At 39.0% G+C, this 17,308-nt stretch overlaps 1 protein-coding gene across 10 annotated transcripts in view; it reads left to right on the forward strand.

The window, feature by feature from the left end:
• Positions 1-15,364, forward strand: part of PPP6R3 (protein phosphatase 6 regulatory subunit 3) — a 58,829-nt gene extending 43,465 nt beyond the window's left edge. For 9 of the 10 annotated variants that reach the window (XM_054200411.1, XM_054200420.1, XM_054200412.1 and 6 more), the window contains 7 exons: positions 410-540; positions 1,739-1,857; positions 3,285-3,438; positions 4,810-4,916; positions 5,803-5,953; positions 10,170-10,292; positions 13,882-15,364. In XM_054200411.1, the coding sequence (XP_054056386.1) occupies positions 410-540; positions 1,739-1,857; positions 3,285-3,438; positions 4,810-4,916; positions 5,803-5,953; positions 10,170-10,292; positions 13,882-13,933 (837 nt within the window). In that variant the 3' untranslated portion in view covers positions 13,934-15,364. Of the gene's footprint in view, positions 1-409; positions 541-1,738; positions 1,858-2,509; positions 2,634-3,284; positions 3,439-4,809; positions 4,917-5,802; positions 5,954-10,169; positions 10,293-13,881 lie in introns of those variants that run through there. The other variant, XM_054200421.1, reaches the window with a different exon arrangement.
• Positions 15,365-17,308: the final 1,944 nt, after the last annotated feature.

Consider the following 17,308-nt stretch of genomic DNA (forward strand, 5'->3'; position numbering starts at 1 on the left):
GACAGAGAAGTAAGAACAGAGACTTTAACCTAGATATTATTTGTGAGTTGTGCTGAAATGAACCCCACTATAGAAAATAAAGCTAGATTACTTGGTGGTGTGGTTATCTGAAAAGCTCTTCAACGCCATGCAGTTCTCAAACATGATGGAAACTCCTAGCTGTTCTTTGACAGTCCGCTCAATTTGTTGGTAGCTGAGTGAAACAAGCACCACTGAATGTTTTATTGACAAGCCTTAAGTTGTTAAGACATTCTGGTCTTCTGCTGCTTTTAGAGAAATGTTTGTTTGGTTTTTTTTTCCCCCACTGCTTTAGGATTCTCTTCAGAATAGTCATGTATTTTCAAAATGTTTACTAATCTAAGTAGAAAGATTAATCATAAATACAGATTTTTACTTTTGCTGTATTTAGGGCAATATAGCCTTGTTTGAGGCATGCTGTAAGGAGCGGATACAGCAGTTTGATGATGGTGGCTCTGATGAAGAAGACATTTGGGAAGAAAAACACATTGCATTTACACCGGAGTCCCAGAGGCGTTCTAGGTAAGAAACGTGTTTTTCATCCAGTATAGTGAGCCCTTGATAGTGAACATATCTTTTGGTTCAGGCTGGCTGTTAGCACAGGCTGTCCAGCATAACTAGCTATTTCTGTTCTGTGGAGAAATGAGTAGAGGGATGGCTCTAGTGTCTGTCTGCCAGCAATAACTTGCAGAAGATGGCAACAGCTGCCCTGCCTACTCGGCTCTTCCTGCACTTCAGCTTTTGTAGCTTGTGTTTTTCCTGCTGTTTATTCTTGCCCTCTGCTTTTAAATCCAGTCAGCCATTCTTGCCTTGGACAAGGCAGTCCAGTTCCACACCTTTGTGTGGACCTTGCTGTCCTCTCTACAGTACCAGCGTGGTTATGGACAAAACTGCATAGGAAGCTGCATTGAGGGGAAGGAGCATCTGGTCCCCAAAACTCTCAGGGCTGTGCAGTCTCCCTTAATATCTAGTGAATTTTGTCCCAGGGTAGTCCTGGCTTTTCTGACCTTCTTGTGGCTTGAAACACAAACCAAATCTCTTCTTCCCTTGCAACCTTTGAAATGCATGTTGCTAACACCTTCTGTACAAAACCAATTCTTTTGTCTGATGATGCTGTGGTTCCTTAATGTGATGTGTTTCAGGGGCATCTTTACCTTCTCACCTTACCTTGCTTTTTGTATTGCGCTCATTAGGAAGGGAGAGATTACCCATAGGGTTTAAAGCATGTACGTATGTAAAGATGATTGAATGGAATACAGTTGAGGATATTTTAAAGTAGATTTGTTACATCTGTTGTTAGATTTTAAAATAAATCAAGTTATATCTTGTTAGATTGGTGTTGAAGAGAGTTTTCTATTTCAGTGCTTCTGTATAGTGTGAAGAGACCAAATAGACTAACACAGATCTGTACACAGATCAGATTCCTTACTTTTCTTTTCTCCTCCCTTTCGCATGGCAGGAGTAAAACCATTTTTTGTTTTCCGCTTGCAAAAGTGGGGGGGGAAATAGCCTCTTTACATGATCAAGTGAAAAACCTTAAACCTTTTTCTTTTTCAAGAGATAAATGAGGAGAATGCTAACAGTAAGAAATTATACCTCAGTTACTCTATCAGGAATGCTAGCTGTTGTAATTCTCTTCAGCCTCAAACTCTCCAGTATTTCATTGTGCCCAGGGTCTGATACTAAACATAGAATGTAAACTATCTCTTTGTATTTTAAGTTCGGGCAGTACGGACAGTGAAGAAAGTACAGATTCTGAAGAAGAGGATGGAACAAAACAAGACTTGTTTGAATCACACACCAATACAGAGGACAAAATGGAAGTAGACTTAAGTGAACGTATGTAGCTCTTCTTCCAGCTACTTTGAATTATAGGAAAGTGTTAGATCTAGCAGTCTTACTTTGTAGGAATATTCCTTGTTTACCACTCTTATTTCAACTGTCTTAATAAAGTAGTCTTTCCTACTGTAAAGAATGCTTGCAACAGAGCATGCAGATGTAGGGAAGCTTGAGTTCTCTACGTGTCTTGAGTCAAGTTACTTAGTCTCTCTAAAATTCATGTTTCTACTCTTCAAGAAGAAAAAAAAAAGGAGGAATTGGAAAGGGAAGGATGAAATGTAGTCACTTATAGGTGTTGAATGCCTGTAAAACTGATGTTGTTAATCTCCAAACCTAAAGTATAGTTATTTTTACTGGAAGCCTTTCAGACCAACTTCTCATCCAACAATGCTCTTTTAAAAGACTTCCTACAAAGTGAATTTGCATTAGTGTGAATTTTCATGTGTGAACGGAAGATGCACATCGGTAGACTTGTATGTGGAACTTAACTGATGTAATTGGTTTAAAAATGTTCACGTTCAAGTCACAGTAGACTAAACTGGCTTTGGTTAAAATAGTGCTGTCTGTAGGTAAAAGCCCTTTGTTTATCTAGACTGTAAGGAATTAAATTAAAATAGAAGGAAAAGTTAAGGGTTTTCTTTTCTTTTGTCAGATTGGTGTCGTTGGCATCTGTGTGTCAAACAAGTTTTGATCCATGTGGGTCTCCTCCCATATCTGCCTGGGTTGGAATTTCTAATTGCTAGTCAGAGCTTCCTTTTCAGCCTGTTTTTTTGTATGTAAGTGTTAATGAAAAACATGTTTCCCTTGGGTAGGTGAAGTATTTTGAATTGACCTATCCTAAATTAGATGCTGTTAAGTCACAGTTGCTCCAAAATTTAAAATACCAATAAATATTTTCAGTTGTAAAAAGCCTTAAACTTTTCTGAAACTTAGCAGTGGTGTTAGTGCATGAGAAATTCAGAGACTGCCCATACCTAAGTTGACATGCTCATTTTCTATGTTCCGGAAAATGTGCATAGGAGACCGAAAAAAGGGATGAAACCTCTTAAGACTTTTTTTTTTTACATTATCAAAATTAGTTTTGAAATAACAAATATTGATGTTAGCCTAAAGAATAAAGTGGGGTTATACTCGTGATCTAGTATTGATCTAGTATGGCTTATTGTTTTTGTTCTTCAGATAAGCTGTATCGATTTCTAGCAGAATAGTCTTTAAAATTCTGTCTTACTAGCAGAATTTCCCTTCTAGGGAATGCGTTCATTTTCTTACAGTATATAGCGGATTCTTCTGCATGCGCTTGAAAGTCTAGTTATGGATTTTGCTGCTTTTTTTGGAATGTGCATATAGAGAATGAGCGTGTTAGGCATATGTGCACTCATGTTCTTTATTTAAATTTGTTCCTAATGATCATCTTGATGATTTTCCAGCACCAAACTGGTCAGCTAACTTTGATGTACCCATGGAGACTGCACATGGTGCCAATCTGGATTCTGTTGGGTCTGATGTGTGGAGTACAGAAGAACCTATGCCAGCAAAAGAAACTGGCTGGGCTTCCTTTTCAGAGTTCACTTCCTCTTTGAGGTAAGAATGTTAGTGATTCTGGGCAAGTTCTTCATTACTAAATGTAATGGCAGCTGCCATTTGGTTTCCTTGGGGTGTCCATCTCTGCCCGAGCCCATGTTGGTAGTGTTCTGGTGGAATACAAGGTGTGTAGTGTCTGAAGGGCTCCATACGTTATAACAGTATGTCCTTGTATGATCTAACTCATAGCAGGCTTTTGTAGGATAGGTGGATCCTATAGTGTCATTGCTTTTTAGGGCTTTTAAAGAATATTTGTGTCCTTTAGTCCTGGTCTCAGACCAGAATTTGGGCTGTGATTATTTTTTTTGTTTTTATTTTTTAGCGTAGACTGAAGCCAGTGAAGGGTTGAACAGGGAACTGTTGAATGGAAAGGTCATAAAATGTCTATGATGATTCTGGTTTATGGATGTTGTAAAACCAAATAGGTTTTGGGGTTTTTTTGTTGTGTGTTTGTTTTTGTTTTTTTTGAAAACTTGCATGGTTGTGCAGCTCTGATATCTAGATTAAGGAGTTCTGTGTTATTTTGAGAATGCCTGAGATACTTTCCTTTCTTGGCTTGAACTCTACTTAAAAACAATAACTGAATCCTCTGTGTAAGTACCTAATCATATAGATGTAAATTTTGAGTTGACAAATATTAGCAGTTGAGAACTGATCCCTTCTCCAATTAGAAGACTTTTCCTTTTATACATCTAGCTCCCAATTCTCTGTCTGGGCATTAAACAGCTCTGATACAAAAGCGTGATTTTTCCAACATAAAACAGTATAGTGTTCATGCATGAGGCAGGTAAGTTGATAACAGAATTATGAATTTAGAAAATGAAGACGTGGAGTTGCTACATCAGTGTATAGAAAAGACATTATTCTGTAAATGGTGAGAAGTGTTTCAAGTGGCCAAATCTTGTCTTTTGAGTTCCTTCAGAATGCAAAACTTGTAGCCATACTGTATGTATGATTCAGTAGTCTGTAGTGGATGATGACTGCGTTGGCAGTCTCAGCAGAGAACCATCTTTTAAGTTGCAAAGAGTGCTTTTAGAAAGTCGGTTAAAAATGTTGGAAACACTACAAGGAGCCAGTGATACTTGTATGCCTTATTTACCAGGGACATGTCCACTACTACTTGTAATCAAACCAAATAAAACATGTAAACGTAAAACCACCACCAAACATCTACTCAGTCAGCTCAGTTCTGGTGGATTTTTGCATTACTAAATGTCTTTCCAAGACTCCTGCAAATAAGCTTGCTGTCATTCAGTTTCAGTAGAGTCCTAGGCCTCATAGCTTTAATACAGAACTCAAAATACTATTTTAAGAACGCTTCATTCTGCTGTTCAGAAATGTTTCTAAACATCTTTTACTTTGTATTTGAAGCTCAAAAGATTCCTTAAGAAGTAATTCTCCTGTGGAAATGGAAACAAACACAGACCCGGTTGATCCCTTGAGTGCAAATGTACCTGCTCTTGCAGCACAGCTAGAGAGTAAGTACGCTGCAGTCAGAAATGCAAACAGATTGATCTTAAGAGTTGTACCTGAGAAAAGATCTCCCTGAACTTTAAAACGCAGGTTGCCAGAGACCTCTCATCTGGCTCTGCTGCTGTTCTGCCAGATAATGAAAATGACTTGTCAAAGAATTTCTGGACTATTTGAAATAGTGTCCTGTTTAAAGCAGGAGCCAATGTTACTGTTAGCTGTAAAGGCCTGCTTATCAGGAACAGAAAAGCATTACAAAGAAGCTAAGTGTGTTCCGTTAGAGAATCCTCACCCGTGTTAGCACTTAGTTAGCTGAGCGAATGCCTGAGAAGAGTGGTAATCTCTTCCTATGTGGCAATAGGCCAGCATGCTTAAGGTGTTCAAATTTCCCTTTCCTGCTCATTCTTTTCCAAGTTATCTTCACTATGCATGCACAAATATGTGCTGGTTAGCTTTTTGTATATATTATTAACAGAGAGAACAAGAAGTGCAGATGAGAAGTCCAGGGAGACTGGACTTCCCAAAGGCTTGTCTGTACTTAGAAATGTACTGTCAAATTTGTACTGTGTGGGCTTGTGTAAAGAATGCGACTGTACAGAAGAATAATACATCACTATAATCCTACTAAAGTCTTGTTCAGGCAAACCTGTTGCAGTAACTGTTGTCAATCTAAATCACTAAGTGGCTTGCAAAATAAAAAAACCATAAGCCATCTGTAAGAAGTACTTATGCTCTATATATGTATATAGTCAGGGTTGCAGAAAGGTGGCTTTCTCTGGAAGGAAGAATTCAAGAAGTGTACAAAACTGCAAAATATCTTTCTGGTCATATTGGCTTGTATGCTTGCTCATGAAACATAACCAGCCATGTACTAAATCACTTCTTCGTATCTAGCCCCAGGAAGTGTTGCTATGGAGGCCAGTTCGGATGGGGAGGATGATGTAGAAAATGCAGACAAGGTAACTGAAACAGTAATGAACGGCAGCATGAAGGAGACACTGAGCCTTACTGTAGATGCTAAAACTGAAACGGCTGTTTTCAAAAGGTGAGAATATCTATTTATTGTCTTCCCAGCCTTGTAAAATAAGCACTGTTGATGGAATACTACATGTCATCAAAAAGAGTTCTTTGCGAGTCATAATTCCTGAGGCTTTAACTAGAAACCTGCTTCAAAAGTATTTTTTTAAAAAAACCTTTACTTCCAGTTGGTTGCTATAACATGAGATTTTCCTTATCAAGCCTTAATATCAGTGGAAGACTGACTCAATAACTTTTGATCCTGATGCATGTTATTGTGCATTTTTTTTATGTACCATTATTCTTTTAAGACACAGTTAATTGCGTGTCAAAGCTGAGCTTTTTAAATTTTCTACAGAACTGTTAGATTTGGATTGGAATTCCATCCCTCTCATCCAGGAGGATGGAGGACAGAAGTTGAAGGCCAGCTGGTCGCTGCTCTTGAGAGTAACTTAGGGTGATCACTGTTGGTGGTATGGATGATGGTGTCAAATCTGTTCTGGGCTGCAGGTGCCGCAAAGAATTCTGGAATAACCAGAAGAACAAACTCCTTAATTTTGGTATCTTCTGATACAAAGTGTTTGATTCAGGAATAACTGTCTTACAGTATAGTTATATTCCATATTACATATGCCAACAATGTGATCCTTCTATAGGAATAAAACACCTTTCCATTTCATGAAAAGATCTTGTAGATCTTGTCTACTAAGATCTTCTCATCTTAGATTTAATAATCAAGTGGTTTTTATTTAGTATCAAATCTTTATGTAGGGAAACAGAGGCTACAGTCTGACCTGCAAAAATAATTTTGTCTTTATTAATTGAAGCTGGTGTGTTTTTTTCCCCCCTGCCCCAGTCTTGACAAATCTGAACATACTACTAGCATATTGGCATGCAACCCTCTTCTCATTCTTTTAGAATAACTTCCTAGTATTTGTCCCTATTCTAGTTTTAAATATTGAAAAGAAATTGTCCATATGCATTGGAAGCTGCTTAAAAAAATCACAATCCATTTCGGTAGAAAAAACTTCCCAGCGTTAGTCCTTACATTGCCCTTCTTTTAAATTCATTTTACTTTGTCCCGTTAGTGGTAGGAGGTAAGTGCTATTCATTTTGGATGGTTCAGGAATGGAAATGTAACAGCTTTTAGTCAGTCTTGCTTCTATCCTTTTGATTATTGAAGCAATAAATAACAACTCTGATCTCAGATGTTAACAACTCTAAACTTCTGTTGTTTTTCAATATGGAGGAGGGAGCATTTATGGCTGCATGGCACTTACGAATCAAATGGTATTGCTAGAGGAATTGAACCAAGGCAGTTTAGAGGATTGTGACACAGTGCAGACTCATGTGGCATAGAACCATGGTGCCTTGCTGACATAGTAAATGAGGCATCTGCTCTCCGGTTTTTATTCGGTATTTTGGGCAATGTTTTTATATGGTCTGCACTCCTGTTGTGTTGGATTGTTATCCATGGTGTTTTGGATAACTTAAACTGCTTTAGTTCCCATGCACTTTAAAGCTCTGTGACTTGTGATTCTGGTGCAGAAACTACTGTGAGGAGCCAGCACGTGGTGGCAGTTCCTGCTTGCCTTCATGGAATTATGTGCTTGAACTGTGGAGTAAGCACTTCAATTCTTGTAATTAAAGGGACACAGAGGTGCAAAAGGAGGCAGTATCATAGAACTGCCCAGGTCAGAAGGGACCTCAAAAGATCTTCTGGTCCAACTTTTTGTGGGAAAGGGAGCCTGGATGAGACTATCTAGCACTCTGCCCAATTGCATCTTGAAATCCTTTAGCAATGGGGACTCTGGGATCTTGATTTGGAAAGGGGAGATTAAGGAAATGTAGAAGGAGGCTGAAAGGTGAGGCCTTAAATATTGACACTGTTCTACTCTGATAGAGGTATGTGGTCTCATGCTGAGTCAATGCTCACACGTCTGTCTTTAAACCGACTTTTAAATATGCCAAAACAGCAAATGGGAGAGAAAAGTAGTATTTCCTTTGGAATAAATATCTAAAACAGTGCGGGGGGGGAGGTCGAGATCAAGGGACAATTTGAGTAGTGAGAGGAGGTCCTACTCTGTGTACCTGGCAAAGTGGATACTTCCAGGCCTAACTTTTATATAGGATTTCTGCCAATAGAAAACTGATGGTGTTGAAGTCAGTGTTAAGGGGAGGGAGGAGCGTTATAGAATGATTAGAGTTGGAATGGACCTTGAAGATTATCTAGTTCCTACCTCCCTGACGTGGCCAGGGACACCTCCCACTAGACCAGGTTGCTCAAAGCTCCATCCAGCCTGGCCTTGGACACAGGATGCCCTTGATGGGGCATCCACGACTTCCTTGGGCAACCTGTTCCAGTGTCTCCCCACCCTCACAGTAAAGAATTTTTTCCCAATATCTAATTAAAATCCTATCCTCTTTCAGTTTAAAACTGTTACCTTTCATCCTATCATTACAATCCCTTATAAAGAGTCCCTCCCCATGTGTCCTGTAGGCAGGACAGTCACATGTGTTCCCTTTCAGTACTGGAAGGTCACAATAAGGTGTCCCTGGAGCCTTCTCTTCTCCAGGCTGAACAACCCCAACTCTCTCAGCCTGTCTTCATAGGAGAGGTGCTCCAGCCCTCTGAACATCTTTGTGGCCCTCCTCTGGACTCACTCCAACAGGTCCATGTCCTTCTTATGTTGGGGGCCCCAGAGCTGGATGCAGTACTCCAGATGGGATCTCAGAAGAGCGGAGTAGAAGGGGAGAATCACCTCCCTTGACCTGCTGGCCACACTTCTTCTGATGCAGCCCAGGATACAGTTAGCTTTCTGGGCTGCAAGTGCACAATGCCGGTTCCTGTTGAGCTTCTCATCCACCAACACCCCCAGGTCCTTCTCCTCAGGGCTGCTCTCAATCCCTTCATCCTCCCAGCCTGTATTTGTGCTTGGGATTGCCCCTACCTACATACAGGACCTTGCACTTGGCATGCACAGTAGTTAATTTGTGGAAAGCAACAAAGGACAAAAATGTGGTTTCTGAACTTAATTCAAAATGGAGGATGAGAAGGGAAGAACTGACAGCAGAGACAACCCCTTTTTAAAAAACAAACCAACAAAAATTAGGAGACCAGTTCTAATGGTGATGGTGACAAGTATTTTATTTTGAACAAATACAAAGAGTATCAAGGCAAATGAGATGGGGACATTAGATGGGGAAAACTGGATCTTGATGAGAGATTACAATGCAAAAGACAATATTCTACAGGCTCTGTAGCTGTAAGGAGCCATGGGAGGAAAGAGAAGGATTTATTGAAACTTAAAAGGATCCACTGAAAGGAGAACTCTAAGAATAGGAAGAATAATCAGCAGAGGAAAGTATGTAATAAGACAGGAACATTTTGAAGCCAAATAGATTTGTTGCCAGAGAAGTATAAGACTGATGTTTGTGTCTACTTCAGAGCTACCTTATAACTATCTCTTGCAGGTATATGGTCAAACTTGTGTTTTAGTGCACTCATAATGGTGTGACTGAGGTGGCAGAGGGTGGGAATGGAGAGGCAGAAAAGCGCTAATTTAGAGGCAAACCACAGGTATTTGATAGCTAATGACTTGAGGCTGCCTAGTTGCATGGTAATGTCTTATATTGTGTGAGTGTACTGGTTTTTCACTGAACTATGTTTTGTTTTGTCTCTTGAGAGGAAGTTCATTAAATAGTTTGGGCTACAGTCTTAGTACTGCGTAACCCGTACATTGTATTTCACTGTGGAGTTATTTGGGAGTTTAATAAAGATGGTGATGAGTTAATGATTCTGCTGATATGTTTCATGGACAGGCTTTATTTATGCCAGTTTCTGAGGGAATCTTGAATTTCTTTTATACTTTCTTCCTTCCATTTTTGCATACTTCTGGCTTCAGAGTGTTGAAATCATATCGGTATGTATAGTAAAGGATCATGACTGTGATTGTTACCACTTCAGGCATCACACACATTCCTTATTTCTTTTCTGATCTTATTTGTAAACACTGTGTTTCCTGCCCTTTTATCCAGTCAAGTTTTAATGGATGTAAACACTGATGCATTATTAGGTGTTTGTAAAGTCTAGAGCCATGTGCTTGATCTTCATGTTGCAACTGTAACTTTAAATCCATTTGCATGTGAAATATGGACCCATCTCCCAGTTTTCTCCTGTTGCCTGAAATTTCCCTGTAAGTAAACTTAAAAATTAAATAACTTCTTTCCTTTTTTTTTTAAAGTGAGGAAGGAAAATTGTCTACCTCGCAGGATGCTTCTTGTAAATATGTAGTAGAAGAGAATGCGGAGGTTGCAGAAGAGACTCCTTCAGCTCTGCAGCCTACTAACAGCAGTCCAGAACAGAGGTAACTGCGATCAAGGATGCTTTCAATCCTCTAAATAGCAGTTTGCATGTTTTTCTAATAGGATGTCTAAAGAGATTAATGAATTCCTGTTAGTTATCAGCTCTGAGTTTAGCTTGATCTAAACAGGTGCTTGCATCTATTTTATAAAATTCTCACAAGTTAGATTTTTTTTTTGTTGATTCTAAGACTCTTGAGTTGTCAAAAATGTATTTGCCTTGTACTATTTTGTCTTGCAGGGGGTTGTAAATATTCCCATTCTGTTTCATGATATGTTATTGAATTAGAATAGTGAATTGATACACTTATGATAAAAAATGATTTAAAAAAAATGTTAAGGAAAGAAGTTTGACTTTATGCTGAAAATTTACGTAAGTTAGGTCAACCATTTTTTTTTTATTTTATTCTGTATTCTATGCTGCAGAAGAGTTTGGGGGGAGTTCACTAGTGCAGCTGTACGGAAAGGAAACGATGCCTTAAGTTACTCTTGTTTGCTTGTGAATCGGTTATTATTTGCACCCAGGTATTAATCCGAATGCTTGCAGATTTGGAGAAGATTTTTCAAAGTACATAAATTTGTTTCAAATAAAACTTGCCTGAAATATGGAGCAGTCTGGATTGCTCAGCATACTTATTGGAGGAGAGAAGACATTTTTCTTTAGCAGCTTGGCTACTTCTGCAGTCTTGGAGAATAGTAATTCGGGATACAATTCTGAGGGGACCAGCACCAAACGGAGAAAGCTGCTCTTGCATAAATTTGTTTCTCTTAAATTGTAAATTGTCAGGTGGTATTGCTTTCTCCAGAAAATAAAAAAAAGGCATTTGACAGTATTTCTTCTGCTTCATTTGTTGTTGAAGTACTTGTTTGGGTTTTTTTTTTTTGCCTCCCAAGTTACAATGGTATGGAAACATACACAAGCAACTCTTAAGTATAGTATGGCTTCACCAAAATCAAATGCACATAGTGACGTTAATCACCAAATGCTAGAAGTGCTTAATGCAGATATTTCATATCTGAGCTGGTTTCTAGACTTCCGTCAGAGCAGCATTCATCTTTATCTTAAAAGCCTAAAACAATGAAGGACTTGAAGTAGGTGAGAAGACTTCCATCCTTGAAGGCAGTATTCAGTTGAGACTTTGCTCTGGAACTTAGGTATTCATAAGTACATTAATATCTAGGCAAGAGTTTACTGGTTTCCTAGCACATCAAATGGCTTGTTGAACATCAGGTGCAATCCCGCAGGCTTGATTCTTGATGTAAAGGCAAAGGGTGCTGTGCTGCCCTTTCTTGTTTTAGATGTAATGCAAGGGTGCCCAGAGGAACTGTGCTCTCTCAGAGAAAACCCTTGTAACATGAAAATCTGAATGTGAATGTGTATTTACTAAACCCTCAGTAATCCGTAAGGTCTGCTGCTTTTCCTGCAGTGCAGGGTTTGGGGGGCAGAGCTGTGCATGCTGCCGCCTTGTTGAGGAGCTGAGGGCGTTCTGAATGGGAACACGTTCTGAAGGGAGAGAGGATTTATTAAAAGCAATTCCAGGAGTCACTTCTGCCTTGTATAAGCAGGGATATGATTCTGAAAATCAGAGATTTTCAAACTGTTATTAAACATATTTCTCACACAAATCCTGTGAAAGTAGTAATCACTTTTAAGACTTTGTGGACGCTATATTAGATACCTAGCTTTGTAGTGAAGACAAAATTGAAATGCTTTGTTAGCAAAGATTTGGACTATAGCTATACAACTATACATGTATATAGACTATGCAACACAGAACTCTGCTGCATGTTGTGATTATACCGTATGCAGACCAAGAAAGATGCAACGTGTTTGACAAATTTAGATTCTGTTTTTTAGACTTGTTTATGAGCTAGTATGTCTTACCTCTATGGTACTGGGTGCTATGCTAAAACACTGCTACCTTTCCTGTAAGCCAGAACTTTCTACTCTGCATAAATTCCATAAATTTAGTCAAGAAGTGGATTCTAATCAGAAAAAAAAGCAACTCTGTATACTAAGTTAAAGTGGGAAACACAGGAACTGACTTTCACAGCCTCTTCTTTATCTGGAGGAACTGTTTTTATCAAGACAACATTTTTAATGCTGATAAGCATTAAATTGTGTGGAAGAAGTCTCTGGGTACGAGGTGATTGCCTTTTGAGTAAAGATGTGTCTAAACCAACAGAGGGCTCTCGGAGCTAGCAGTTTGTTAGAGTGCTTTTTCGGTTGCAGGAAATCTGGAGGAACTCCTTTCCTTGAATTCCGGCTGGCTTCGTTGAAGCTCAGTACTTTCTTTCTCTAAAGGTGGCTGTCACAGCAGATCCTCATACAAGCGCAGTATAAATATCAAGATAAACGTGATTGTGCTTTTGGGGCTCCATGCATGTATGACTAGTGGGAGGAGTCCCCTAGGTAGGTCTTTGGCTGGTGGCCAGCAGTAGTAATCTCTGCTAGGAGCCCTCTTCCGTCATGGACCTTTTTCCAGTTAACAAGTGACTTACTGCTGTGTGTCAGACTTCCTGTCCATGCAGCACTTGTTTCTTACCTTCCAGGTTTCTCTAAAAAGTGTTTACTTTTGTCTAGTGCTGTCTGTCTTTTGTCTAATGTGTACATTATTTTTTTAAAAAGTGTTTTTATAGCTTAGCAGCCAAAGACTTAGCTAGGGGACTCCTGCTGGTCATGTGCATGTAGAGCACGGACCCAAGAGTGGCTTCTCTGTGATGTACACCATCAGAGAACAGGAGTTACAGGTAACTTTTCTCATGTGTAGTTCCAAGTGGTATTTATGTTCTTTAAGGGGAACTTCAAATGTATGCAGTAGACTTGCAGTGATTGGAAGTTGAGGGTTTTTTGCCTTTTTTGTTTGCAATTCTTAATGTTCTCATGCACTACTGACTTGATGGTTTTATTTGTGTTAGTCCAGAGCAGTTTGAGCCCACACTTACACTAAACTTCTTATCTAGAAATGTATATGCTGTCATTGTTTTCACTTTTGCAGGTTTGCTCCTTATTTTCCTCCTTGCTTCCTGAACTTTTCATGCTAATGGACTGACATTCAAAGTATTTGTGAAATGGCAGTTTGTAGATTAGATTAGTAACTAACACAGTTGTTTTTTGGTTTGGGTTTTTTTTAAGACGCTTTTGTTTTTCCTGTTGTGTCTTAGCTGCTTATTTTCAAATGCAGTCTTAAATACTGATGGTATCACATTTTGCCTCGCAATAAGATTTGGAGAAGTATCAGAAATGTGCTTTTTATTAGTGATTCTCTTGGGGAGATGGTGCATCTCTGGAGACCACTTAGTACCTCAGCTAATAAAAATCAAACACTCTTCAATGGTTTGCTCAGTTAATTAAAGTGCTGTGCTTAATTAGGCAATAAGGACTCCAGAAAATCAATGGGATGAGCATGTTATTAGCTTGCATTTCTCCTCTTCAACTGAGAGAGGTCACGCTGCACAGGATCTGGGGTTGTTGGTTTTGGTGTTGGATGTGTATGATGGGGGTTTTGGTGTTGTTTTCTTTTGCACCTACCCAAATTTAGTTTGGACCTTTTCTTGTTTCTTGTATACTTACCTCTTTTTTTGGCCTCTTAGGACTGATCAACACACCCATTTAGGAGAGGCGTCTGTTAATGGCCCTGTATGATGTGTGATGTCTGCTACCTTGGCTGAAGAAAATGAACTGATATATCCAGGTGTTTGAGTGTTTCTTGAGGATTTCATCTAGACCCTGTTGAAGCCAGTCACTGCTGCACTAATTTCGCAAGGGATCAGGACCAGCAACATTTATATTCTAGATTTTAAGACATTGTACAGAAATTCATAAGTGTAAAAATATTGCACATTGAGAAATACCAATAATTTTTGCGTATGTTTATATTGTATTGTTCTAAATAATGGGTGGCCTGTGAAATAAGATCCTGCTACCCATGTAATGATGACAGTAGTGTTACTATAGTTAAAATGGCTGTAAGAATAGTTTTATAAAAAAGTGAATACACAAATCTAATGTATTTGAGACATAACTATTTGACTATTAGTGTGACCAAAGTATTTAGCAGTTTTCATACATTTTTCACCTTGTAAAAAGAAAAGAAAAAAATGAATTCATGTTTCTTCTGAAACTGAAATGCCCTATAAATGTTATTTTGGTTGTTTTAGCTTACAAAAGTGATTTAAATAAGAATTTTTTGGTGTTCAGCATTTTACAACAGGTTTTTAAATTGGTAATTGTTTTCTGTATTGTTTAAAACAGATCAAAAATGTAAGTCTATTGGTAGAGATTTTAAGTATTTATTGCTACAACTTAGTTGACAAATTGATGTTACTGTAAAGCCATATGTTCTGTTAAGTCTTGTTTGCTTGAAACAATACCTTACAGGTGAAACACTAGAATATTTGAAGTGCACATGGCTTGTTGTGTTTAAGTGATTCACCTGCCTTTTAACCCATTCACCAAGATTTAGTTTAACACCAAGCATTATACGATGGAACATTTCAGAACAATCTGCGTATTTAAAACGCTATAATCCTTTTAGACAAGTCAAGTAAATGAAATGCCTGTGCTGCTAATGTAATTACAGTACATGCATTTTAAAAGTATATAGTGTTTTTAATACAAATTTTGGCAGCAGAGCATGTTGATTGTTACTTTCACTGTACTGATCTGTGTGAGGCTTTCATTTGTATGTTCTAAACCAGTTTTTTTCACAGCTGGTTTGTGTATATATAGTGATTATGAAAACTAATTCTGTGTAATTTATAATTTTCTATGTCAGTGTAAAATTCCAACAGCCTTCTCAAACAAACAGAAGCAATATAATGTATATTGCCACATTGTCTGGTGAAAGGGTTAAAGTACTTCACCTCCTGCACTTTTAGATGCAAATCCATTTTTGTTTCTGTAATAGTTACATTCATTTATTTTTTACATCATTTGTTTTCCTGACCAGTATTTAAAGCCAAAAGGATACTCTAAACAATGGCCAATGTTTTATTTTAGAAGGCATCCCAAGCAACGTGCCTAAACATTACATTGCATACAGAAATAAAAACCAAACACATACGTATAATGGCATTGCCCTTATTGCTTCCTCTCTTGCACTTTCTGCATCAGATTTCAGTGGCACTCATCATTGCAAGCTGTTACAAACTGAGCACTTGTGTGAAAATGGTGGGGGGAGGAAAGAAGTAGTGTAGGTGGAATTGGTAACTGTGGTTGCCCTTTATACATATATATTCAGTATAAATAATGGAATCCAGTCAGTTTCTAAGTTGTTTCTTCTTCAATTCAGAATTACTTCCAGATCAGCTTGACCAAAAATGTTTTGTATATCAGCTTTAAGGTTGGCTGGCAGCTGTCCTTTTATCACTTTCTGATCTGTTATTCAACAAGCAGTTTTGGAAACAAACCCCCTCCTTTCAACACATGAATTGCAATCCAAGTAGAAAATCCAAATCCAGGAGAGCAGTGTGTTGGCTTACATAAGTTTGATGCTTATAAGGAATAAAACTTCTGTCCTTTCCAGTGGAGCTACTTGTCCCTTGCTAACAAGTTGAATGAACTAGCTAGGTAGCCAGGAAAAGTGAAGGAGATGCTGGTAGCAAATGAGTTGAAACTGTATTTCTGCCCCGTTCTGCCCTGCAGTTCAGCAGTCTGTAGCGTGTTGTCCTTCCTTCTATTAATGAACTGTCCCTATCAGTGCACTATCCAGTTCATACTAAGCTCAAAATTGAGGAGGAGGGAGTGTTTTGTCCCCCTTCCCTCTGTTCCTGAGAGGTAATATCAGTTGAGTGGAGATGTGAGAAGTGGTGGTGAGTGGAATTCACCCTTCAGTGTAGTTTGCATTCTAATTAAAGGGTGCAATGGAGGTAAACTAAGTTGGCTGATGCTAATTCCAGTGGTCTTGAGGGTTCTTCCTTACTGTTGCCTTTATTGTTAGTTTTCACAGCTTGTGTGGGAGATGAGTTACGCCTGGGATTTAACCTAGATTGGAGGTAGCGTGAACGTACTCTGGGGAGGTGTAGGGTGTGTTTTACCCACTGTATTACTTGTACAAGGAGTCCTCAACTTGAAGGGAAGGCTTGGGAGTTGTATTTTTGGCAGGGTGTACGGTGGTATGTATGCATAGACACGCCCACCTTTTGCCATCTTTTCCCAATGCTTTATGCTGCTCACGTAGGCTTACGAAGGTTTGGGCATACTTCTTCTGAATGGCTGCGTTACCCAACCTCTTTAATCAAATTTGACTTGCATGCAATGGGATTTATGAGTCGTCTTTATTAAAAGATAGCTTAGTGCATTTGTGAGATGGACTGAAGTCTAATAGCCCTGTACAGGTTTGATATGTTACACCGTATTTAGCAGCAGTTAAGGTGAAGAAAGCTTGCTTGGAATGGCTCCTACTGCATCCGTGCTTCGCCGCGTTTCACAGTGCTCTTTGGAGTGGCTAGAGGCTCAGTCACTTGAAACTGAGGAATAGTGGGCAGTCGATATCAAAGGGCAGTGGGTGTAACCTTCAGGACTTCTCTGGGAAAGGATTTTTCACTTGAGCAAGTGCGTGTTGCAGAAGTGGCTAGACCAGCAATATTCGCGGTAGCTCATTGCCTCTTCAAACTCTGTCGCTGTTACCTGGCAGAGCGGATGAATCATGCCTTCTTGACCAGTTAAACCATTATTTTTAAGTGTAAGCCTTGTACTGGATTTTATAGCGAGATAATTCTATTTAAGTAAAAGTGTAAGCCGTCGTCTTGACTAACATTATTATTATTTAAGTGAGCACTCCTCCTGCTCAGTGAGTTGACAGGTTGTCACTGAGAAGACACCGGGATAGTTGAAACAATCTCATTCCATCGGCGTAAGCGCAGCCCAGTGTGACCGTGCTCTTGAGCGAAACCTGCCTTCTTGCCTCCGGTAAGCCTTGGATCTACCTCTTGGAAACAGGGAGTTCTGTATTGTCATCTGCGTACTCCTGGGGAAGCCTGCTGTGACAGTCATTCTTTGTGTGAAATCCACTGAGGA

The sequence above is a fragment of the Rissa tridactyla genome, chromosome 4 (genome assembly GCF_028500815.1).
Source record: "Rissa tridactyla isolate bRisTri1 chromosome 4, bRisTri1.patW.cur.20221130, whole genome shotgun sequence".
In the NCBI taxonomy this organism is placed as follows: domain Eukaryota; kingdom Metazoa; phylum Chordata; class Aves; order Charadriiformes; family Laridae; genus Rissa; species Rissa tridactyla.